The sequence below is a fragment of the Pseudorca crassidens genome, chromosome 5 (assembly GCF_039906515.1).
Source record: "Pseudorca crassidens isolate mPseCra1 chromosome 5, mPseCra1.hap1, whole genome shotgun sequence".
Taxonomy (NCBI): Eukaryota; Metazoa; Chordata; class Mammalia; order Artiodactyla; family Delphinidae; genus Pseudorca; species Pseudorca crassidens.
This window is the reverse complement of record NC_090300.1, coordinates 83,543,874-83,570,861: the sequence shown is the minus strand read 5'-3', so window position 1 is coordinate 83,570,861 and position 26,988 is coordinate 83,543,874. Positions and strand designations below refer to the sequence as shown.

At 41.1% G+C, this 26,988-nt stretch overlaps 1 protein-coding gene across 2 annotated transcripts in view; it reads right to left on the bottom strand.

The window, feature by feature from the left end:
- Positions 1-26,988, bottom strand: part of GPR156 (G protein-coupled receptor 156) — a 94,189-nt gene that overhangs the window by 12,823 nt on the left and 54,378 nt on the right. Inside the window, exons 4-8 of one of the 2 annotated variants that reach the window (XM_067738768.1) lie at positions 12,492-12,627; positions 12,162-12,272; positions 6,970-7,095; positions 5,873-5,968; positions 2,288-2,524 (exon numbers count right to left, since the gene is read on the bottom strand). In XM_067738768.1, the coding sequence (XP_067594869.1) occupies positions 2,288-2,524; positions 5,873-5,968; positions 6,970-7,095; positions 12,162-12,272; positions 12,492-12,627 (706 nt within the window). The remainder of the gene's footprint in view (positions 1-2,287; positions 2,525-5,872; positions 5,969-6,969; positions 7,096-12,161; positions 12,273-12,491; positions 12,628-26,988) is intronic. The other variant, XM_067738769.1, reaches the window with a different exon arrangement.

Genomic DNA, 26,988 nt, shown 5'->3' with positions numbered 1-26,988 from the left:
GGGAGGCTGGCAAAGCAAGTGTTTAGCTCTTTCAGACTAGTAGAGATGAATTGAGGAACAAAGGTTTGGCAATGGGTGGATGGGTTACCAATCAACAATGTTGGCCCCAGGGCCTAAGGAGTGGGCTTCCCAAAAGTCTCCTCTCCACTCTCTTTTACCCATCTCCCAGGGAGGAACAGCCCTGGCATTTCATAGCCCTTTTCTGCTACATCCCAGACAAATAAGACTCAGCTCTCAAAGGCTTCCTTCAATCCAGTTCTTATAACATTAAGATTCAACAAAAATTCCTCTAGTTTCTGGCTCAGAGGCAATGCCCATCCTTGATTTTTTTTTTTTTTTTTTTTGCGGTACGTGGGCCTCTCACTGTTGTGGCCTCTCCCGTTGCGGAGCACAGGCTCCGGACGCGCAGGCTCAGCAGCCATGGCTCACGGGCCCAGGCGCTCCGCGGCATGTGGGATCTCCCCGGACCGGGGCATGAACCCGTGTCCCCTGCATCGGCAGGCGGACTCTCAACCACTGCGCCACCAGGGAAGCCCCCATCCTTGATTTTTAGCGCTGCTGCTACAGAGCTTTCCATATTTGTTCATCCTCTTGAGTATTTTAATGAGAATTTATGAAAGGGAAAAAGAGTAAAGGGCCTCTGCCTGTGTCATACTATCGTGCCCCAAAGTGCACTCTTCACTTTTATAAATACACTGCCACCCTCCATCAGGCAACACTTTAATTACCGGTTAGCTCCCTCATGGAGAAGTCATACATGGTCAACTGGTAACTGCACTGGGAATAAGGATAGGGTAGTGAGGGTGTCGTGGGATGAGGGAAGCCTCGGGAGGAAGAAAAAGAAAACTAGAAGGGACACAAAACAAGTGCTTAATGCCAAGCTCATTAACTTGGATGTATGTGGCTCAGTGGTACCCTGGGGCATAACGTGAATAATTTAACATCACTTTCCTTTCAGAGCTTATGGATTCCTTCACCTTTCTCTCTGACTCTCTTTCTTTCTGTTTGCTGTCTGGATATTTCCCCTTCTATCTTCCTCCCTTGTTTGATTTTTTCTTAATCCTCATAATAAGAAATACATTTTATTTTATTTTATTTTTTAACATCATTATTGGAGTATAATTGCTTTACATTGTTGTGTTAGTTTCTGCTTTATAACAAAGTGAATCAGGTATACGTATACATATATCCCCACATCCCCTCCTTCTTGAGTCTCCCTCCCACTCTTCCTATCCCACCCCTCCTATCCCACCCCTCTAGGTGGTCACAAAGCACGGAGCTGATCTCCCTGTGCTATGCAGCTGCTTCCCACTAGCTAGCTATTTTACATTTGGTAGTGTATGTATGTCCACGCCACTCTCTCACTTTGTCTCAGCTTACCCTTCCCCCTCCCCGTATCCTCAAGTCCATTCTCTACGTCGGCATCTTTATTCCTGTCCTGCCCCTAGGTTCTTCAGAACCTTTTTTTTTTTTAGATTCCATATATGTGTGTTAGCATACGGTATTTGTTTTTCTCTTTCTGACTTACTTCACTCTGTATGACAGACTCTAGGTCCATCCACCTCACTACAAATAACTCAATTTCGTTTCTTTTTATGGCTAAGTACTATCCCATTGTATATATGTGCCACATCTTCTTTATCCATTCATCTGTCAATGGATACTTAGGTTGCTTCCATGTCCTGGCTACTGTAGATAGTGCTGCAATGAACATTGTGGTACATGACTCTTTTTGAATTATGGTTAAGAAATACATTTTAAATTTAGTTTTTACTTTTTCCTTATTGTAAAAAGAAAAGGAAGGTTCTACATTTTCCTCTTTTTATTAAAAAGAAAGAAAAGGCATTTTAAATTTCATAAAGACCCAAATGCACTTTTCTCTGAATGTGCAATTGCAAACAGGAAAGAAGGAAAGGTTCCTCACTGCCAGGCTAGTACAAGAAATGACATTATCAGGATGAAGGGGGAACTGGGGATGCATGCAGCAGACTGGAGGGTGGGTAGAAAAGCAGGTCTGTGAGGCACCCACCTGGGCAGAAGCGGGTGCCACTACTTGGCTACTCTGGTCAGCCCTCCTTACTGACCGGGAGCAGAGTGGCTCCTTCAGGACAGCGAGGAGGGAAGAACAGAGGGAGCCAGCTCACTAGGAACCCCACCTTCCTTCTGACTCTCTAATCAATGGCACCCAAAAGTCTCAGTAGGAAACAAAGTGAGCAATTTATCACACCCAGCAAAGTCTCTGGAATGATGGGGTGGATTGGTCCTCCAAGTTCTCCCTAGAGCATACCTGGGGAATGAAGATGAAGCAGTTGATTGTGGTTGTGCAAACAAAGATACTTCCAGATGTGAGTCCATAGACCAGGTTGGGCCAGGAGTGCAAGTATCTGGTGACCACAAAAAGAAGCCCCGCAGCCAGCACCACGAGGTTGACCCCAACCATGATGGTTAAAGACTGATTCACAGGAGGAGAGCTGACATGGTCCGTCAAGCCAGCCAGGTAGGCCCCATAGAGCAGCAGCAGGCCCTGGACAAAGAGGAGAAGAACCGGAGGCTCAGAGACGTGAAATATCAGGCTTGGGGTCCAAGAGCAGTAGGGTTGGGACCAATTTCCTCACCTGTAAAATAGGGATAATAATACCTACCTTAAAGGGTTGCTATGAGGAGGATTTACTAAGATAGCACTTGGGACTACCCTTAGGGTGGTCCCCTTACACCTCATGTATGCGTGATAAATTTCATTTTCCTCTCCTCTGAGAATTCGTTTATCAGAGGTCAGCAAGTCAGCCATCAGAGAGGACTCTGCCAGGATGAGGTAGAGGATAGGATGATACGTGCAGGTAGGAGCCCTACAGAAAGGACTGCCAGGCACTGGGAGGGCAAGGGGCGCACCATGCTGCTGGTGGTGAGGGCTTCCGCATCCACTGTGTGCTTCTGCACTGCATGGAGTTGAGGGGCATGCAGAAGCTGAAATAGCCCTGTGGTCCCCTTGTCAAGCCATGTGCCACGGCAGGGGAAGCACTGGAGGAAGGGGCTCTTTTTTCTAATGCTCCCAAAGGCACCATCTGCTTGCCAAGCCCTGCACCTGCAAGACTGCATCTGCCCGGAAGGGATGCCTTTTTCTAATTCACACAAAGGATCTCTATAGGCTAGCAGCAGCTCTGTGCCAGTGGGTGTTTATGGGAGACGAAGAGTGAAAAAAGAAGAGAACAAAGGCAGGCTGGGACCTGGACAGGACCGTGGGACAGGCACAGGCAGCAAAGGCCTCATCTATACCCTTCACCCTCTTTGTGACATTCCCTGCCCCGCCCCCCCAGAACCCAGGGCCCTATTCTTTCCTCTTTGTCATGAATGTAAACCCGCTCTCAGATTTCTCATTTGTACTACACAGAAAATGGCTCACAGCTTCTTAAAGTGCTGCCTCTCCTAGAAGGAGCTACATTTAAACAGAAATCAAAGCTTTAATCAATAATACATAACATATAGATTCAACGTATGTTCGCCAGATTCGGGGCAAAGCTCTGTGCTGGGGTAGGTGTAGGGCAGGAAGCAGTGTTGCCAAGTGGAAGTCATGGTTCTGGCTTTTAAGAAGCTCAGTCTGGTTGGGAGATTTAAGGCAAGCACCCAAATATCAATGTTTTATGACACAGGATATGAAGCTGCCACGGGGGATGAGGTGGGGTGGGAACTACAGGGACTCAGAGTGAGAACTAATAATAAAAGTAAGGTCAGGTATCAGCAGGGTACCTGCCAGTGGCCCTGAAATCACACGATCTGACCAACTTCATCTGCAGGGATGGCCCTTAAGACAACTGTTTGGAGGACTGGCTGTGCCTACAGTGAAGGAGTAAGCACAGCAGGGATGCTGTCTGGGTGCCCCGAATGCTCAGTGTCCCAAAGGGGGCCAAATGTGGCCGCCCTGAGATCGTCAATGACTAGAGGACATACAAGTCAGCAGGCCAGTGGGGCCTGACTTTTGGATAACTGACGCCATCAGGCAGCATTTGGCAGAGTTAGATCCTTAGTAATTTAATCAAAGGCAAATAAAATTAATTCTATGATTCTGAAATGCTCAAATCTGATTCTATTAAAATGCTTTAACGCCATTAAAATTCTTTCCAAAAGTGAATCAGGTGTGAATAAAGCATCTATACACGCATGACTCGTGTCTGAGTGAATCACATCTGATATTTGTGTGTCATTCGCCCTCACTGCTGAGAAGCGTGGGGTGGCGGTCCGGGGACTTAATGTGCAAATTTGGGGTCCTCCTCAGGAGCTGCCCGAACAGGGAGCCCATGGGGGCGTGGCTCAGTCACCTTCCTGATGGCTCAGCACTCTTTCCCCTTTTTCTTTCTTTGTCCTATAGAAAGATATTGCAGTGAAATAAAATGGAAATGGGATTATATAAAAGGCAATGGAGAAAATAAATCAAGTTGACTTGCAGAGGGAGTTGCTATGGGGGAAGTGCTGAGTTTCTGTGCCGGGAAGGACGTGCTCTTCTACAGGGGCTCGAAGAATGGGAAAGGCACTGTGCTTTCAAAACTGTCTGGGGGCAGGGGTGGGCAGTGGAAGATTAATAATAAAAGCATCTAACATGTATTTAGCTCTTACTATGGGCCAGGAGTGAACAAAAACTCAACATGCATTAATCCATTCAAAACTCAGACCCCTTCTGAGAGGATGTTATCATCATCCCCATTTCACGTATGAAGGAATCGAAGCTCAGGGAGGTCAAATGAGGTTCAGGGTCAGCTAGGAAGGGGCTGAGTCATTATTCAAACCCTGCCTGTTCTGTCATATTTTGAAACTCATTTTCTTAACCACTAGTAAGAAACTAGAGATCAAAAGCTATTCACTTCCTACCATTTTCTCTTAAAGATATTTCTATCAAAGTAATACATGCACATGGTTAAAAAGCAACATTTTCCTGTCCCAGCCCTGCCCATCCTCAGGCCTATTTCTCAGAAGCAACCACTTGAACACTTTCCTAGTGGTGAAGTGAGTCAAGTTTTCCTTTAGAGGCCATCTATTTCTACAAGACCTTCTTTTCCTCTGCCAGCAATCAATCAACCAGGCCCCTCTCTCCTAATACTCAACAGGCAGCCTCCTGCCATGCAGGGCTCGCCTGTTCATTGAAACAGACCTGCCCTATGCCACTCCCCCCCTCCCCCGCCCCAAGCCAGATTCTCTGTCCCTCCAAGCTGAAAACCAGCTAACAGGATAGTTGGTTCTCCTTTAGTGCCCTGTATAGTATCCTGTACCCTCTAGAACCAATATCCTCCTTTTGCCATCTAACAGAGATAAATGAGTCGAATGATGGGAGATTCAGGGCAGTATAGGAGACACTTTGAGGCAGCTGGAACCACTCAAAGGACACCATGGATGTTCCCATTTGTCTTAGGGCCAACCATGCTTCCAATCAGAGCAAGAAAGTTAGGCAAGTGGAAGGCAGCAGGTTACCTTGACACAAATCTTGAAGAAAGACCCAAGAGGAGTAATAAGGGCACTTAAGAGAATAGGTTAAGCTGGCTAGAATGTCTCCTTATAATTCCCCTTGCAGGTAGTTGGGGAGAAAACTGGTATTGACAAATCAATGAAAAAACCAGACCAAGAAATGGGAGAAACAGTGGGTGAATTCCACATGATTTGGGGGAGGACTCAATGAGGGAGTCCAAAGATTTGGAAACGTGACCCTCAAAACAAATAGAGTACAGAAATAATAAGGGTCATGGCTTTGAGATGTATGCATCAACAGAGGTCTCTTCTGATTTCAATACTCTTTGCAGAAATCACCTCGTTAATTCCTATAATTCCTCTTTATATCCATTTTGTTGGTAACAGAGAGATAGTATCCCCAGGAGATGAAGTTACCAACCTTGCATCCCAAAACGAGAGCAATCCAGACATCAGGGTACTGGGAAGCACAGAAGTGTGTGCTAGTCAGAGAGCAGGACACGTCTCTACCTGTCACCTAGAAGGGACACAGAGTCAGGACTGAGGGCACCCACAGTTACCAGGAACACACATACACAGCAGAGCTTTGCAAACATTCTAGTTTGTGAAATCCTCTATAGCATATAATTTCTCCCTTAATAGGTAAAAACTATACCATTTAGGTGACTCCATTAGAATCTAAATGAGAGTAACCATGAGTTGGAGGAAAAGACGACAAAGTTGGGCTGACATGTGGATTCTTGGTGCCAGCAGGGCTTACCCTGTTATGTGCTTTGCTACCACAGTGATTCAAGTTAGTGCATCAGCAAAATTACAAATTATTTCACATCCTCTTTCTGCTATTTGTTAACAGCTGAAACCTTCAATATTGAATCTGCACTGTCAAGATTCCCCTGTATTCCTCAGCTCCTTTGTTAGGCTGGAGATATAATGCTTCCTATTAATTGAACACTATATACTGGGCACAGTTGAGTCCTTTACCTGCATTGTTTCCCTTAATCTTCACCACAGCCCTATGAAATAGGTAGTATTATTATCTCCATTTTACCTATGAGGAAATAGAGACTTAGACAGGTTAAAAAACTTTCCCAAGGCTGGTAAGTGGTAGAGCTGGGATTTGAATTGGGGTTGACTGACTCCAAAGAACACCTCAAAATACTACCTTTACCTTTCAACAGTTAGGGTAAAGAAGCTCTCTGTAGCTGAAAACTCTCATTACTGATAAGGTGGAAGCAGAGATAACTGCCAGGCAGATCTCTGTTTGCTGCCATCTCAGCGGTTGCTGCTGGAAAACACTTGGGGCGGGAGGAGCAGTGGGAGCGGAGCAGACCCTGCAGACAAGGGGCAGGTGTTCATGGTGGCCACAGCTCCTGACTCGCCAGCCTCTTTGGGTCATTTATCTTCTCGTTGGGAGGATGTCCACACAGTGAATGCTACTGGGAGAATGACCCCCGTGTACCCACAGAAGCCAGTCCCTCCAGTTCAGGAACTAGATTCTCCAGGGATTGGGCCCCTCACCGTCATACTGACACTGAGAATCTGGAGGCACTGGATGGGATCAGTCAGCACCCACGTCATGAGCAGGATCACATCTGCTACCACCAGGGCTGCCACCAACCCCAGGAGCTGCAGGTCTTTGATTATCTGCAAAAGAGTCAAGGTCATAACTTTCCTTTGCTCACTGGCTATACAACACAGGGGCTGGAGTGTCCTATGTGCTCTGAGATAAAGGCTCCAGGGTTAACCTTCCAAAGGGGCTTCAAATCCAGCCATCAAAGATGAAACAGACACTAAACACATGCAGTGATTTCTATGTGCATATCATCATTAGCACCATTAAACATTTTCATTTGTTTGTCCCTTCCATATCCTGGCTTCTCCCACAAAGGATTCAAGGGATATTATAAAATAAATACACTATTATTTCTATGTGTTTATATAGCACATAGATAGATGTGGAAAATTTTACATAAAACTATTAACAACCATTAACCTGGAGGGTCAGACTGAGAGATGATGGTGGTGGAGAAGAGATTACTAGCATTTTCTTTAAACATATGTGAAGCATTTGACTTAATACAAAAAGAATGTGTTATTTTTGTGGTTACAAAAATAAGATTTAAAAAAATGTATGCAGCAACAGGATGAAAAATATTAAGGAAAGAGACAATAAGGAGAATTATGATGAATGCTCAGGTAAGGAGAGCACATACCATTCAAGAATTGGGGCAGAAACATGGGTCTGCATTTTTGACAACCAATGAAAAGAAGGAAGCACAACTAATTACATGATTCATGGTGTTTGTAAGATAAAAACAAATCGGTTGCTGAACCAAAATGCTCCAAACCAGTGATAAGGAGAAAATCTTCAAATCAACTAGCAAAAAATGACACAGTATGTATAGCGGAACGAAGATAAGGAAGACATCAGATTTCTCATGAGATACAAGGACAAGTGAGAAAACAGTAGAGGGAAATCTTCAACTAAAGAAAATAAAATATCAACCTAGAATCTTATATCCAGAAAAAATATCTTTCAAAAATAAAGGTGAAATAAGGACTTTTTCAGATAAACAAAAGCCAAAAGAATTCAGCATTAGCACACTTGCATGAGAATGTGAGATATCCTTGAAGTAAAAGGAAAATAATACCAGATGAATATAGGGATCTATACGAGGAAATTAAGGGCTCTGGAAATGTTAACTTCATAGAAAAATATATGATTGATATTTACTATTTAAATATCTTTAAAACATAACTGATTGTTTAAATAAAAATTAATAACAATTGTGTGGGGCTTGTAACATATGTAAAAGTAAAAAGAACACAAAGATTGGAGAGTGGGGAACTGGAAGCACACTATTGTAAACGAAATACTTATGCCATAAGTAAATGCCAATTATATAATTATACACAAACTCTTCCAGAAATTGAACTGGAGGGAATACTTCCCAATTCATTCTACAAGGCTGCCATTACCCTGTTAGAAAACCAGAAAAAGATTTTATAAGAAAAGAAAGCTGCAGAGCAACATACCTTAAGAACATGAACACAAACATTATAAACAAAATTTTATGAAAATGAATCCAACAATATAAGAGGGTAATACATAATGACCAAGTGGAGTTTGTTTCAGGAATGCAAGGTTGGTTTGAGATCCTAAAATCATTTAATGTAATTCACCATATGAGCAAGCTAAAAATGAAAAATCATACGATTAACAGATACAGAAAATACATTTGACAAAACCCAACATTAATTCTTTATAGACTCTCAGTAAAATAGGAATAGAAGGGAACTTCCACAGTTAGATAAAGGGTATCTATGATAAAACTACAGCTAACATCATTCTTAGTTTTGACTAAGATAGGATGTTTTCCCCATATGATCAAGAACAACTCAAGGATGTCTGCTCTCAGCACTTCTATTGAACACTGTACTGGTGTTTCTAGCCAGTGACATCATACAAGATTGAAAAGAAAATTTCTTTCACAGAAGATATGAATCTATATAGAAAATCTGATGGAATCTGCACAAAAGCTACTAGAACTAATAAGTAGTTTTGCAAGATTGCAGCATGTAAGATCAGCTTACAAAAATCAATTGTATTTCTATATATTAGCAACAAAAAATTGGAAAGTGAAATAAAAAACAGTAACATGTATAATAGCATAAAAAATAAAATACTTAGGAATAAATTTGATAAAAGATATGAAAGACCTCCACTGAAAACTACAAAAAAATTGCTGAGAGAAATTAGAAAAGACCTAAATATATGAAGAATTATACTGTGTTCATGGGTTAAAAGACACAACATTGTTAAGAAATCAGGTCTCCACAATTTGATCTACAGATTCAACACAGCCTCAATCAAAATCTCAGCAAAAAATTCACAGAAATTGGCAAACTGATTAAAAAATTCATATGGAAATTCAAAGGACCTAGATTAGCCAAAACAACACTGAAAGAGAAGAACTAATACTCCTTGACTCAAGATTTAACATAGGACTTCCCTGGTGGCACAGTGGTCAAGAATCCGCCTGCCAATGCAGGGGACACAGGTTTGAGCCCTGGTCTAGGAAGATCCCACATGCCACAGAGCAACTAAGCCCGTGCGCCACAACTACTGAGCCCGCGTGCCCACAACTACTGAAGCCCATGCACCTAGAGCCTGTGCTCCGCAACAAGAGAAGCCACCGCAATGAAAAGCCTATGCACCACAATGAAGAGTAGCCCCCGCTTGCCACAACTACAGAAAGCCCGTGCGCAGCAATGAAGACCCAACACAGCCAAAAATAAATAAAAAAAAAAATGATTTAACATAAAGCTACAGTAATATGGTATTGGTGTCAAAATAAACAATGACATCAATGAAACAGATTCAACAAAGGTGCAAAGGTAATTCAGTGAAGAAGTGACACTCTTTTCAACAAATGGTGTCAGAACAATTGGATATCCATATATAAAAAATGAACTTCAATCCACAGATCACATCATATTTCAAAATTAACTCCAAATAAATCATAGACCTAAATGTAAAAACAAAAACTCTTAAAACGTCTAGAAGGAAACATAGGAGAAAAACTTTTGGGGCCTTGGGTTAGGCAAAAGTTTCTTAGATCTGATACCAAAAACATGATCCATTAAAGAACAAAGTAGTAAACTGGACTTCATCAGAATTAGAAACATCTTCTTTGTGAAAGACATTCTTAAGTGAATGAAAAGTCACAAACTGGAAGAAAATCTTTATTTGATAAAGGACTGTATCTGGAATATAAAAAGAACCCTCAATACGCAATAATAAGAAAACAAACAATTAAATTAAAAAATAGGTGAGAGATTTGAGCAGATACTTCACCAAAGAAGGTATATAGATGGCAAATAAGCATATAAAAAGATGCTCAACACTGAATCAGGGAAATGCAAATTAAAACACAATGAGAATCTACCATACATACCTATTAGAATGATCAACGTGAAAATGACCAACCAAGTCTAATGTTGGTAAGGATGTGGAGGAAAGGGACTCATACACTTTTGGTGGGAATGTAAAATGGTACAACCACTTTGGAAAACAGTCATGAAATTTCTTTAAAAGGTAAACATATACCTACCATATGATCCAATCATTCTACGCTTAGGTTTTTTTTTTTTTTTTTTTTTGCGGTACGCGGGCCTCTTACTGCTGGGCCTCTCGCGTTGTGGAGCACAGGCTCCAGACGCGCAGGCTCAGTGGCCATGGCTCACGGGCCCAGCCGCTCTACGGCATGTGGGATCTTCCTGGACCGGGGCACGAACCCGTGTCCCCCGCATCAGTAGGCGGACTCTCAACCACTGTGCCACCAGGGAAGCCCCTAGGCTTAGGTTTTTAACCAAGAGAAATGAAAGCATATGTCTACACAAAGACTTGTACACAAACATTCATAGCAGTTTTATTTTTAATAGCCCCAAACTGGAAACAAACCCAAACATCCATCAATAGGTGAATGTATAAACCAACTGTAGTTACATCTACACATTGGAAAATTACTTAGCAATAAAAAGAAAAGAACCACTGATGCAAGTAACAACATAGATGAATCTCAAAATAATTATGCCAAGTAAAAGAAAGATAAAAAAATACATACTATATAATTCCATTTATATAAAATTCTGGAAAATGCAAACTAATCTATAGTAACAGAAAGCAGGTCAATGGTTGCCTGGGGACAGGGACAGGGGATGTAAGAATTGGACAGGAGAGGGAGATGACAAGGGTGCATGAGGAAACTTGTAGATAATATCCCACATGTCACAGTGTACACATATGTCAAAACATATCAAACAGTAAATATGTGCAGTTCATTGGATGTCAATTATACCTCAATAAAGCTATTTTTAAAAAAAGGAATTAGTGTTCTAGAGGGATGAATGAACTTACTGTCCTTTAGGCAAACTTTTTCATATGTATGGTTACTCACAGTGGAGCTTTTGATAAATATGCACCACAATTTAATAATGTTTGCTAAAAAAAAAAAGTCTTGTCAGTCCAGAGAAGTAAACTCCAACTGAGTAATATGTTAGGTCTGGGCAGGGCCTACATAGACAAAGGGTTTGATGATCAGGCTTTGAGGTGTGGGCGGCTCTATCAGGAAACCTGATAAAATGGGGGAATGTGGTTAGGATGATACCTGATGTCAGGCACATGTAGGTGGTCTGGCTGCCACATAGCTTCTAGGGTTGATTCTGTCTGCTGAAATGGGTATGCTCTTCCTTGCTCACTGCTCCAGGCTCATCCTTCTTAGTGCAGAGAATGGCCTTCTTAAATGGAAAAGAATCAGGCTCCAGAGAGGGAAATAACTGCTTATCTGCTATAGCTTCTCTGTAATCACTCTCCCTCTGTCCACTTTCAGCTCACACCTGTGCCAAGCAACAGCCTCTCTGGGCATCTTCCTCTCCCTCAAACTGGTGCCAGATATGGGCCAGCTCACACATCCCCCAGAGCAGTACCGGGGCCTGGGGTGCATATGAAGCAGAACCTTTGTTTAAAGACCTATATCCCAATAGCACTGACACCGGCCATGTGACTCCAAGGTTTGAAGTAAGGAGCAGGAACTTCAGGTCATCATAAAAGGGCCAGACCCAGTAATCTGGCACAAGTTTCTCTAGCTTTTAACCAGTAGTAGAGCTGCTGTCTGTGATCAAGCACTGTGTACTTGTTGCCTACTCACCACTCTCTTGTCTGGAACCCTCTGGGTAAACACCTTGTAGAGTCGCCAGCTCTTTCCCAGAATGGGGCCAAACACAAGGGAGGTCCCAATGCACAACATGGACAGTCTTACCTATAGGCGGAAAGGGACAGAAGCAAGAGGCAGGGGAGAATCCTTTGTGGTTCTCCATACATTCTGATCTGTAAAGCCTCAGTCCACAGAGGACCTGGGGCAGAAAGTGGACCTCACTGACTCAGCGTTCCAGGGATTGCCTCTGAAAGTGCCTACAGCAAGGATAAATGTAACCACCACCCGCATCATATTCAAAACAAAATTGAAGACTTCACCTACCTGAATGAGAGTTTCCATTGACCTTCCTGCTAAAGCACCTTGATGGTGAATCCCAAAGAGGTAAGCGCTACTGTAAGTCAGACAACTGCCCAATAAGGTCACAATGTTCAGATTGGGACTGGACATCTTCACAATCCTATAGGAAACCAGGAAGAAAGACACCTACAGTCATGTCATTTGCCCTGGGAGTGGGCCAGAATAATCTCCAATGCAGCCTCAGAGTAAAAGGCCATAGGGAAGAAACCACTTTACAAATCTGTGAAAAATTTAAATAAAAATTTTTAAAAATTAAATAAATATGACTTATTTATTTTCAAAAAGAACTAAATTCTGGTATTTCTTGCTTGTATAACTCCAAGTCTTTTAAAAGAAGGTCACTTCCTAAAAACAGGTGGTATCAGAGAGGAGTTAGCATTTTTCCATGAAGTTTATGGTTGCTAAGAGACTGCTCTATGGCCTAGTGAATAAATAACTAGCAGGTAGATACCTAAAGAGATACAGTTTGGAGCCTTTAAAAATGCGTTGTAAGGTAAACTACTATTTGAAAAAAACAGACAAAGATACCACAAAAAAAGAAAATTACAGGCCAATATCACTAATAAACATAGACTCAAAAATCCTCAACAAAACATTAGCAAATCGAATCCATCAATACTTTAAAAGGATCATACACCATGATCAAGGGGGATTTATCCCAGGGATTTTTCAATATCTGCAAATCCATCAGTGTGATACACCACACCAACAAACTGAAGAATAATAACCATAGGATCATCTTAATAGATGCAGAAAAAGCTTTTGATAAAATCCAACAGCCATTTATGATAAAAACTCTCCAGAAAGTGGGCATAGAGGGAACCTACCTCAACATAATAAAGGCCATATATGACAAACCCACAGCTAACATCATACTCAGGGGTGAAAAGCTGAAAGCATTTCCTCTAAGATCAGACAAGGATGGCCACTCTCACCACTTTTATTCAACATACTTTTGGAAGTCCTAGCCACAGCAATCAGAGAAGAAAAACAAATAAAAGGAATCCAAGTTGGAAAAGAAGAAATAAAACTGTCACTGTTTGCAGATGACATGTTACTCTACATAGAAAATCCTAAAGATACTACCAGAAAACTACTAGAGCTCATCAATGATTTTGGTAAAGTTGCAGGATACAGAATTAATACACAGAAATCTATTACATTTCTATACACTAACAATGAAAGATAAGAAAGAAAAATTAAGGAAACAATCCCATTTACCATTGCATCAAAAAGAATAAAATATCTAGGAATAAGCCTACCTAAGAAGGCAAAAGACATGTACTCCAAAAACTATAAGACACTGATGAAAGAAATCAAAGATGACACAAACAAATAGAAAGATGTACTGTGTTCTTGGACTGGCAGAATCAATATTGTCAAAATGACTATACTACCCGAGGCAATCTACAGATTTAATGCAATCCCTATCAAATCACCAATGGCATTTTTCACAGAACTAGAAATTTTTTTTTAAATCTGTATGGAAACACGGAAGACCCTGAATAGCCAAAGCAATCTCGAGAAAGAAAAATGGAGCTGAAGGAATCAGGCTCCCTGACTTTAGACCATACTACAAAGCTATGGTCCTCAAAACAGTATGATACTGGCACAAAAACAGAAATATAGATCAATGGGACAGGATAGAAAGCTCAGAAATAAACCCACACACATATGGTCAATTAATGACATGACAGAGGAGGCAAGAATATACAACGGATATACACCCTCTTCAATGGGTGATGCTAGGAAAACTGGACAGCTACATGTAAAAGAATGAAATTAGAACATTCTCTAACACCATACACAAAAATAAACTCAAAATGGATTAAAGACCTAAATGTAAAACCGAGTATCATAAAACTCCTCTAGGAAAACATGGAACACTCTTTGACTTAAATCACAGCAATATCTTTTTGCATCCATCTCCTAGAGTAATGGAAAGAAAAAGAAAAGGAAACAAATGGGATCAAATTAAACTTAAATGGTTTTTCACAACAAAGGAAACCATAAACAAAACAAAAAAGACAACCTACAGAATGGGAGGAAATATTTGCACATGATGCGACCAACAAGGGATTAATCTCCAAACTATACAAATACCTCATACGGATCAATAACAACAACAACAACAAAAACCAAACAACACAATAAAAAAATGGGCAGAAGATCTAAATAGACATTTCTCTAGAGAAGACATACAGATGGCCAAAAGGCACATGAAAAGATGCTCAACATCACTAATTCTTAGAGAAATGCAAATCAAAACTACAATGAGGTTATCACCTCACATCAGTCAGAACGGCTATCACCAAAAAGTCTACAAATAATAAATGCTGGAGAGGGTATGGAGAAAAAGGAACCCTCCTACAGTTGGTGAGAATGTAAATTGATACAGCCACTATGGAGAACAGTATGGAGGTTCCTTAAAAAACTAAAAATAGAGCTACCATATGATCCTGCAATACCACTCCTGGGCATATATCTGGAGAAAACCATAATTTGAAAAGATACATGCACCCCAGTGCTCACTGCAGCACTATTTACAATAGCCAGGACATGGAAGCAACCTAAATTTCCATTGGCAGGTGAATGGATAAAGAAGATGTGGTATGTATATACGACGGAATGTTAGTCAGCCATAAAAAAGAATGAAGTAATGCCATTTGCAGCAACATGGCTGGACCTGGATTATCATACTAAGTGAAGTAAACCAGACAGAGAAAGACAAATATCATATGATATCACTTATATATGGAATCCAATTAAAAATGATGCAAACGAACTTATACACAAAACAGAAATAGACCCACAGACATAGAAAACAAATTTATGGTTACCAAAAGGGAAAGGTGGGGAGGGATGAATTAGGAGTTTGGGATTAGCATATACATACTACTATATATAAAACAGATAACCTACTGTATAGCATAGAGATCTATACTCAATATTTTGTGATAACCTATAAGGGAAAAGAATCTGGAAAAGAATATATATAATACATATATTAATATATACATGTATGTATAACTGAATCACTTTGCTGTACACCTGAAACTAACACAACATTGTAAATCAACTATACCTTAATAAAAAAATAAAATTAAAAAATAAAATAAAATGAGCTGTAAGGTAAACTACTTTTTGACAAAACTTTGGGGAATTTTTCATCCACTATTTACTTTATTTGACATGTAAATTGTTTTCCTCTCTCTGTTTGACCAAGAGAGGAAGAGAAAGCAGGGATTGAAAGCAGGAAATTTGGGAAAGGTTGTTTCTTAAGTGATTTTTAAATGAGGTTATAGAGCACTTTGAAGATTATAGGGAAATGTGGACAATCACGGTCTGACAAATCCTGGGCACCAGTAGAGGCCTGGGACAAGGCAGAAATGTGTTAATTGGTTAACCTAAGGAGAAAAGCAGGTTTACATTGGACTGTGATTGATAACAATTAAGAAATAAAAATAACTAGTAACAGTTAAGAAGTAATGTAACTGTACTTAAGAGTTTTAGTCTAAATAGTGTATTCTGCATAAATGCAATATTTATACAACTAGTCATTTGGTAATTATATATTTATTTTTTTCTTAAACTCACCTACATTTTCTTTAATTAATTAATTAATTATGGCTGCATTGGGTCTTTGTTGCTACGCGCGGGCTTTCTCTAGCTGCAGCAAGCGGGGGCTACTCTTCATTGTGGCATGTGGGCTCCTCATCGCGGTGGCTTCTCTTGTTGTGGAGCACGGGCTCTAGGCGTGTGGGCTTCAGTAGTTGTGGCACACGAGCTCAGTAGTTGTGGCTCGCGGGCTCTAGAGCGCAGGCTCAGTAGTTGTGGTGCACGAGCTTAGCTGCTCCACGGGATCTAAGGGAAGATGTGGCATCTTCCTGGACCAGGGCTCAAACCCGTGTCCCCTGCACTGGCAGGCGGATTCTTAACCACTGCGCCACCAGGGAAGTTCCCTATATGTTTATTTTTAAATAGTAACAAAGGGGGAAAGCATTCTTATCTATGTACCTGGATTACCTGGCTGACCACCTTAAAGGCCAGAGCGAAGGCAAAACCAGCTACTTAATACAGCCTACTTTAAAGACAGGCAACGTACCTAGGAGGCATTAAACAAACAGTTTGGCAGTGCTGTACTTAGAACCATCACAACCACCATAGGCCCAGCTTGATTACTTCACAGCCGGCAACATAATTACGTCCACACATACAAGAACACCAAACCTCTGCCTGCGACTCAGGCCCCAAGTACAGTCACCGTAAGCCAATGAGTCCAGCTGAGCCTTACCTAGTCTTGGAGCAAAAATCTTGATTTTTTTCTCTTCCTCTAAAAGTGAGAACAACTGCCTTGTAAAATGGGGATAATAATAATACACGCTCCCCTCCTGCCCAAACCAAAGAGTTGTGAGGATTCAAAGGGGCAATGTAGCCAAGTGTGTGGCACAGGGCCCAGCATGTAGCAAGCATGTAGCAAGCATGTTGCAAGCATGTTGCAAGCATGTTGCCAACACAGCTGATGATACTGTTAACCTCATCATCTTCCAGGCTTTAGAAACCTGGGAATCACCTTTTCCCTCTTCCTTTTCCTTCTCCACCTCTACCCAATCAATTGCCAATTTCTTTCACTTGTTATTTCAAAATCTCTCTGAGCTATCCCTCACTCTCCATTCCTGCTACCACATTTATCCAGGATACAGTCGTGTTAGGAGAAATGGAACTGGAGTCGGTATGAGATGGGAATCCTGGCTCAGCCAGTCACAGCTGTGTGACTTTCATCGCCTCATTTAACTAGTCTAGGTTCCTGCTTCCTCATTTGTGAAATGAAGATAGTATCTTCTTTTGTATCCACCCACAGGGTACTGTGAGGATCAAATGAGGTGTGTGCTAAAACTCTTTGAATACTCTAAGGCGATGCAAAAATGTTAATCTTTAGATTTTTTGGTGTAAGCTTCAGCTCTCTGTAACACCAGTTTTTCCCTGTCCTAATACATCTTGCGTATTACTTTCACACTTATTTTCTTTTTTTTTTTTAACATCTTTATTGGGGTATAATTACTTTACAATGGTGTGTTAGTTTCTGCTTTATAACAAAGTGAATCAGTCATACATATACATATGTTCCCATATCTCTTCCCTCTTGCGTCTCCCTCCCTCCCACCCTCCCTATCCCACCCCTCCAGGCGGTCACAAAGCACCGAGCCAATATCCCTGTGCCATGCGGCTGCTTCCCACTAGCTATCTACCTTACTACGTTTGTTAGTGTGTATATGTCCATGACTCTCTCTCGCCCCGTCACACTTATTTTCTTAAAATACCACCTTCATCACTTACCAAGAGAGCTACATGTATAAAGAACAATTTTCTATTGTTTACCTTAAGTCTCCTGTATCCCCATTTAAGATTTAGCCCTATCCTACCTATCCACTTCTTCCTTCAGGATTGCTTCCTCAGTCATCATGTCTTCAAACTGTGGGCTTAGAGTAATCTTCCCTAGTTTCTTTGTCTCTTCCCATAAGAAGGGGGAATATGTGCTGAATATTGACTACCAAAATAACAATGATTATCAGCAGCTTTGCAAAGCATTTGTTAAGAAAAGTATACATTAGAGAGACCAGTGCTGACACTGATTTAGCAAAGAGGGCACCGCTGAGCAGGACTGGCCACTCAGTGCAGCCAGAAGCTTGGGCGGTGGTAAAACCACTGGGTGGGATCCTGCAGGACCAAGAACTGAGGCTGTTCTTCCCCGTGGCCTCTCACAAGCTCCTAGGCATCAGCTATGAATATCTGATGATGAGGTTCTCACCAAGCAAATGCCCAGTTTCACAGCCACACGTCTGTGTTGTCTAGATCACTGATGGGTAGGTTTCTTTCTTAACTCCTCTCTGGACCATTTTATTTGAACACCACTGTACAATCAGGTCTCCTTTGTGTAATTCAGTACTGCATGAATCCTGATTTAGAATTCCTCCCCCTCCTGATTTAGTTAGGAGGAACTCAATTTAGTTTTTTTAAAAAACAAAATATACATTACATAGTCTTCACATCTCAGAAGTTGATGCAAATTAATTTTCAAATGGACATGTTATGGACTTATATATGTATGTTTTGATATTTTTCCTAAACAATGATACTGAAAACTTGCCTCAGAAAAAAAAAATGAATAGAAGATGATTTACCTATTGTGTTTGGCCAAGTTAACACCTGGGAAGTCACTGAAAGGTGAATCATCTCCAATTCAGCAGGTGAATTATGTAAGTCTGGAGAATGTCTTTGCTACTTTGATAGGAATTCAAACACCTATGTCATTTATATTTTTCTATTGAACTAAAAGATGAAGACTGCATATGCTGAATATTTTAATAACCACAAACATAATTTCTACAAGGGAAGAAGGTTTAAATATTATCTACTTATAAATAGCTAGGCCCATCTAGATTACTTGTGTTTCATTTATGAAGAGACAAAAAGCCCAGACTGGGTTACTGACAGTCAGAAACAAGGTGGCATTTTTTTTAAAAAAGGATTTTATAGCTACCTCATTATCTTTTTTACTTCATTTACTGATTGGCAGTATAAGGCAAGAGTTTTCTTGATTTCTCTCTTCTCAAGTAAGGTTTCAGTACATAGAGATAAATATCCATCTATATCTGCAGAACCTATATAAACCTGTATTATCATTTCGAAGTCTTTAATGAATTCAGATGCATAAATGACATCTAACAGTATGATGTTTTAAAAATCTTTATCAAATATCAGTTTCTGAACTTGGTCTTTCATTATACTTGGAGTTATAGAGACACTGGTATCCTGTTGTTTCTTCTTAATGATGTTAAGGACAGAGTTTGGAAACATAGCCTGTGAATGGGGCTGAGGGTACTTCTTGGCTTGCTGTTACTATTAGAAAACTTTCCTAAAATGTCACAGGGCCATGCTTTCTAAAATGCTACATGAGTCGATAGAAATAGTATCATTGAGCTTTAAACATATCTAAAAACATACCCAAAAAACTTTTTAATAAAACAATTAAGATTAAATTGTGAAATTTATTGAATTTCTTTTTCAGTCCACTGTTTTTGATCCACGCTACAATGGGATTATAAATCTAACTCATCTGGATATGTTCCAAACAGTTTTATCATAATTTTGTCTGGTGTGTTTCAGCAAATGTGATCATTTATCATTTTGCTTATTTCTAATGTATTAAGTTCAATTCAAATTCTGAACACCTCAAACTAATATTTGTGTGACCTGTAGCTATTTATATTCAAACTCTGTATTTTAAGGGTGAGAGCAGCCTGGCGCTCCTTCTTCCTCTCCTGCCTGGGCCACCATCCTAGGAGACCGTCCTAGGAGATTTCATTAACCTTTCAACTTCCAGAGTTTAAATTCTTTAATCATAACAACTTCACTTTATTCCACTTTCAGACACCCTGGGTCACACCCTGGGTCTTATGATCATTCAGAATGGTTCCACTTCAGAAAATTTAAACGCCAATATCTTTGATTTCAATGCATCCAAAATGTAACTCCTGGTCTCCCCCCTCAACCTGTTCTTACATCCTTCCTCAGTTCAGATAATGGCAACTTCATCTTTATATTTGCTTGGACCAAAAATCGTGGAGTCATACTTGACTCTAGCTCACCTCCCACATCCAATCTGTCATGAAATCCTATTGGCTCTATCCTTAAAACACATCCAGAATCCAACTACTTCTCACCACCTCTGCTGCCATCACCCTGATCAAAGTCTGACTTTGCATTTCTCATTTGGATTATTACACTAGCCTCCTAACTGGTCTCCCTGCTTCTACTCTGGACCCTCCCGACTTCTATTTTCAACATAGCAGCCACAGTGATCATGTCACTTCTCTGCTCAGAACCCTGCAATGGCTTTCTATCTCACTCGAAAAAAGCCAAAGTCTTTACCAGGGTCTACAGTGCTTACACATTTGGGTCCCCGTTATCTCTCTACCTCATTTCCTACTTCTTCCCCTCGCCCACTCCACTCCACACACCTCCTTGCTATTTCATGAAAACATCAGGTGCTCTCACACTTCAGGGCTTTAAAGTGGCTGTGCTCCCTGCCTGGAATATTTTAATTCACATATGTGCATGGTTCATTCCCTCTCTCCCTTCATATCTTTATTCAAATGTTACCCTCTCAACCAGGGCTATGATGACAATCCCACTTAAAATCACACTCTTCCACTAGATACTAAATCCTTATTACTCCACACTATTCTCTCCATCCCCATCCCACCATAGTACTTGTTACCTCTAACATGTTACATAATTTACATATTTATTATTCTTGTTGTTTATTGTCTTCTCCTGCCAATTAGAATTGTTCATGATGTACTCCCAGCACTATAACACTACCTCACATATTAAAATCACTCAATAAATTTTGCTGTACAGCAGAAACTAACACAACATTGTAAAGCAACTATACTCCAATAAAAATTAATTGAAAAAATCACCCAATAAATGCTTGATGAATGAATGAATGAGTCTCCTATCCCCAGCCCTCTACTCTCATAGGCTTACATCTAATACACTTGCCCACTGACAACCTCCAGACCTTCAGTTCCTTGGTTCTTTAGCTTTCTCACAGTCTCTCTTCCTTCCTCTACTCAATTTCAAACCTCTGGTTGGTTATTGGGACTGTTCTCTCAACAACACCCAATTCCCTTTCCAAACAGGCCCTTTTGTTGCACCTGCTCGACAAAACTCGCATCAAAAGTTCAATCCATTGATGTTACTCAGCCATAAAAAGAATGAAATATTGCCATTTGCAGCAACGTGGGTGGACCTAGAGATTATCATACTAAGTGAAGTAAGTCAGACAGAGACAAATATCATATGATAAATATGTGGAATCCAAAAAAATAATACAAATCAGGGCTTCCCTGGTGGCGCAGTGGTTGAGAGTCCGCCTGCCGATGCAGGGGACACGGGTTCGTGCCCCGGTCCGGGAGGATCCCACATGCCGCGGAGCGTCTGGGCCCGTGAGCCATGGCCGCTGAGCCTGCGCGTCCGGAGCCTGTGCTCCGCAACGGGAGGGGCCACAACGGTGAGAGGCCCGCGTACCACAAATAATAATAATAATAATACAAATCAACATATTTACAAAACAGACTCACAGACATAGAAAACTTATGGTTACCAAAGGGGAAGCGGGGGAGGGATAAATTAGGAGTATGGGATTAACAGATACACGCCACTATATACAAAACAGATAAACAAGGATTTACTGTACAGCATAGGGAACTGTATTCAGTATCTTGTAATAACCTGTAATGCAGAAGAATCTGTACACCGGAAACTATCATAAACTGTAAATCAACTACAGTTAAATAAAAAAAAAAAAATTACAGTTCACTGTCTGCTTTTACATCCAGGCTGCTGACTGCTGTGGGGGAAAATTGTAAAACCTTGTAGACCGTTGCCACCAAAATCAATCAGCCAAGCTTACTGTACTACCAGTCAATCTTTTTATTTGTTCTATGAGTTATTTCTCCATATTTCCTTTGTGAGTGACTCACTTCATTGGATTCAAAGAAATAAGAGCACGTGTCTGTCTGGATGATGCCCTCAGTCTAGGCTTGGTGCCCTCCTCCACGTCCTTATACTACCCCAGGGTATAGGTGCATCAATACAATTGTTGTGTTATATTACACGACAATTGTATTGATTTTGTTGTCCCACTAGACAATTTATACTCCTCAAAAGCCAGGATGTTTCTTATTTGTCTGTATTTCAGCCCCTAGCACAGGCTTTGGAAAATGGCAAGTGTTCCATAACCATTTGTTAGATGGATGAACGAATGAATGAATTAATTAATGGACATGGAAGGCCCATTGTTTCTTCCTTTCTTTGTTGTCTTCCCTAATCTCATTTTTCCCTGGCAACGCTCTCCTCTGTTAGGTGGAGGAAGGAGGCTCTCATCCTTCCCAAAGTGTGCCAAATGGCCATAAAGTGGCAGAGGTCCTTGGCAGTCAGAGGGAGAGTCAAGAGCCGGTTCAATGGGTGCTAAGGCAAGAGGGGTACATTCTGGGTAATGGTAGGGCTTTAGGAGGATCCCCTTGGTCCCTCTTAGAATGGCTGGAAACTCCCTGGCATTACTGAACACAAAAGGGCCAAGATATTTTACGTGCCGTGGACTTCCACAGACACAGGGTTTTAACCACCTGGCAAATCCCCAGCCCCCAAACCCTCACTGAAAAGCCGCGTCATCTGGGTGAGCCCCTCCTCTGCTTCCTCTCTCAGCATGGTGCCAAGGGAGTCTAAAAATAAATGAGAGAAGGGATCCTAATGGGATGCTTGTGAAGCTTTTTGCTCTCCCATTCTTTGTTTCTAGGAAAGTGCAGCATCTTGGGGATGTGTATACTCACACAGGCACACATGCATATGTGTTCACTTGTCTCCAGTGAAATCAGGCCACTTGAAAGATTCCTTTCCATTGGCTGAATTCATCTTGGAGAATCCCCCCAGGAAATGCCTTTGTCGAATATGTCTCTTACATCATGTGTCGAGGGCCATGTAGGCCCAGTGACATGATTGTTGTTGAGCAATTGATGGATGAAACCTCATCCTCATGACCACATAGGCTACAGGGTCTCAGGTGACATCTGCTCAGAGGTTAACAACACGCATCCCATTCTGACTTCAGAAAATCCGCTGATCTTGATTTGCTGCTTGCAGCTAGGCTGCAACACATGCCTTCTCTTTACATCCTTGCAGGCAGTAAACGATGTTTTGTCATGAACTAAAACACTAAGCCCTGCTTCTTGTCCTGAGTGGGCCTGGCCTCTCTAAATGTGCCTGCTTTCCTGTAGCCATTAAGCGCTTGCAGAGCCTTGTTTTACACGGAGAGAGCAAGGTCCCTACCAACTATTCTGTCAATTCAGGCCTATAGCACTGAAGCTGGGGAGGAACTAGATGAATAGGGACATTCTGCCTGCAGAAGAGCCAAATAGTTAGCAGTAGTTTGACTTGATGAAATCTAGGGCCCCTTCCAGCTCTTCCCTTCTCAACTTATTCCAGAAGCAAATTTCTTTTCCCTGCTCTGACTTATTAATAAGCCAGTCACACTTTGCATTTCTTTTTTTCAAAAGATTTTTTTTGGGGGGGGTATATGGTTGTTTTACAATGTTGTGTTAGTTTCTACTGTGCAGTGGAGTTCCCTGTGCTATAGAGCAGGTTCTTATTAGTTGTCTACTTTATACATATTAGTGTATATATGTCAATTCCAGTCTCCCATTTCATCTCACCACCACCCCCCGCTTGCCCCCCTCGGACCCTTTGCATTTCTGCTTCTCTAACTTAAGCAGGAACAATAGGCTGACCTGGTTACCAGAGATGCATTAGAATTTATGTCTCAATCAATCCATCAAAATATTTAGCTATTAAGTGCAAAAGAAAACTTGGTATACATCCTGCCCCTAAATTTCCCTTTAACAGATGATCTTCGTGTCTCCATGTTTTATTCATTATTATCTTTTTAATAAACTTTCTGCATCAGACATTAATTCAACAATTCTTAAATATCTACTTGTCAAGGTATTAAGAAGAACTGGAGACAGGAAAGCAAATGAGATCTAATTTCTGTCCTCAGCTCATTAGGATTCTACCTCTCTGGTTTCTAATGTTTTCATGGCAAAGACAATTTGCTTATTCTGTCACCTTTTAAAATAGAATAAAAATTTAATTTAATATTACCAGTTATTTTCTCAGTATACACTGAGCAATTTAACAAAATCTATATATATGAATGTATGTTTAATATGGATATTTTTATGTGACTATGAATATAAATTTCTAGTATACAAATTTCAAAATGCACAGCTCTCATGGAATATAAAAAGGCCTAAGGATCAATTTTAAAATGCAGCCTTGCAAATATTTTTAAAGCTGAAATGTGAATATTTAGATATAAGACCCAATGCCCATTAATTACGTCATTATACCAGTTCAAGTTTAGGACAGTGGTGAAAAAGCATACTGATAGATTCAAGATAAGCTGGTGATGAGAGGGAAAAAAGAGTACCAAAGGGTACCCTTACTAGAAAGGAGCTTGTATGGTTTTAATTAGGAGTATTATGCCCACATTCCACATAGATTTTTAAAAAATTAGTTTGTATGTCTCATGCACTTGTAATATATTTTAAATGTGTTTTTAAATGCTGGTGAGGGGGAAACACTAGAAACACAAAAAGTCCTCTTCTGTCATATAACCTCAGACCCTAGAGGGTAGGCATGTGCTGTAATTTATGAAGCAGGGATTTCAACTTCCTTTCTCCCCTTAGCTGTGGGAAAGGCCTTGAGCAATTCCTAGCAGGAGACTTGTAGCACTTCCCAAAGGACAGAGCAGATGCCCTGATTTTAAGTAGAGCATAAAGCACAGCACAATTGGCCACGTGAAACACCCAATCACAGGGCGTCTGCTGTGAACCAGAATATTATCATTTACCAGGTGACATGTAAATTGATCTCTCTGAGGCACCAAAGACTGGCCTGCCATCTTGGGGAGGTTTCCTTTCCCTCTTTCCCGTCTTTCTCATCCTCAGGTTTGTGGTGTTAGAACTTTGGGCCTTAGTGAATCTGAGTGAAATCCCCAACAGCTACAACTGCTGGAATCATTCCCCACTGGGCCACAATCTGGGAATTCATGATGTTTGGACTGGGTTTTACTCAGCTTTGTCTCTATCAGCACCATCTACAGGGCCCTGAACCTGGTGGAAACCTATTAAATGTCTCTTATCCTGGATAAATCATGAGTCTTGGAAGAGTACTCCAAAGAGAAAAAGGGAGACTTCTAGAAAGGCAGGACCTGCTTGCTCCCCACCACTCTGCCCCCCACAAATTGCCTAGGACAGGCTTTGAGTCTTAGCGTTCTAAGGAACATGGCTTAAACCACTGAGTGAACCTGATTCCCTTATTTTAAGATGAAGGGACCAGTATGCAGTTTTACAGCCAGATAGGCACCACGTGGGGACAGCTAATGTAGCTGTCCTGACTCCTGGTTCCTTCGGGTGTTCTCTCACTTCCCTCCAGTCTACCCCAGCCACCTGGGACCTGTGTCCATCCTACTGATCAACGAACTTCTGCTAGGGCCTTCCTGACCCTGGTTTCTAACGTCCTGCACTAGCTCTGGCAGGCCCAGGGTTTTCTTTTCTTTCTTTCTTTCATTTTTAAAATATTTATTTGTTTATTTATTTGGCTGTGCTGGGTCTTAGTTGCGGCACGTGGGCTCTTCATTGCCACATGCAGAATCTAGTTCCCTGACCAGGGATCAAACCCGGGCCCCCTGCATTGGGAGAGCAGAGTCTTAACCACTGGACCACCAGGGAAATTCCAGGCTCAGGGTTTTCACCTCTGCCTTCTCACCTTTAGCTGGAATTTACCATCAAGAGGAGATAGAGAGGTAGTCTGAGTTCCCTGGAGTGCCTTCTGCTGGGCATTGCCTGCCTCTTCCAATTCTGATTGCTGGCCTGGACCTCAGACCTTGGCAGGGTTCCCTACGACTCCTGGCTCGACCTACTGGCTGCAACCCCAGACTGAATTCTTGCTACAGCTGGCTTTGGGCTCTTGGTTTCCATCATTGTCTAGTGTTCAAGTCTTGGCCCCAGCAATGGGCTGGAAGTATCTGCCTTAGGCTGTGACAGGAGTTGCATATTCTGTCCTGTAATCTGATGTGAAAGGAACAAGTGTTAGTCTGTGTGTATGTTTAAGCAGCTTTCATGGATTAACACTGAGGTTAATACTGAGGTTAATACTGAGGTAACACAAAGTTGTGGAAAAGGCGTGGCTTTGAAATTGGACTGACTAGATTGACTAGCTGTGTGTGATGGGTGATCTGTCTAACCATGCCAAGGCGGTTTCTTCATCTCAGTTTATCCTCCTGAGTGCTATATGGGTTAGAGATAATGTACCTAAAGTAAAAAGCAGATAAGAAGCCTGTGATAGAAAGTAACAACCAGTACCTTTAAGTTAAACTGTCTGTGTGTACACATACAGGGACTAAGTGCTCATTTCATGATGTTTGAAGTAGTGAAGGATCCTGAAATGCCTCTGGATCATCAAAAATTACATTATAGTCAGAATCATATGAATACATGTTTTCTCTACTACTTAGAATATTGATAATTATACAGAATAATATTAAAAAGAGTAGGCAACATCAATTATATATTTAATATGTGCTAGGCTGTGCTCTACATAAACTACCTAATGCAATCTTCATAGCCTTCTGAGATACACAGTATCATTACTCCTATTAAAAAAAAATTTTTTTTTACTTATTTTTATTTTTTGGCTGCATCACCCGGCATGCGGGATCTTAGTTCCCCAACGAGGGATCGAACCTATGTCCCCTGCAGTGGAAGTGCAAAGTCTTAACCACTGGACTGCCAGCGAAGTCCCATTACTCCTATTTTTAAATAGAGAAGTGGGA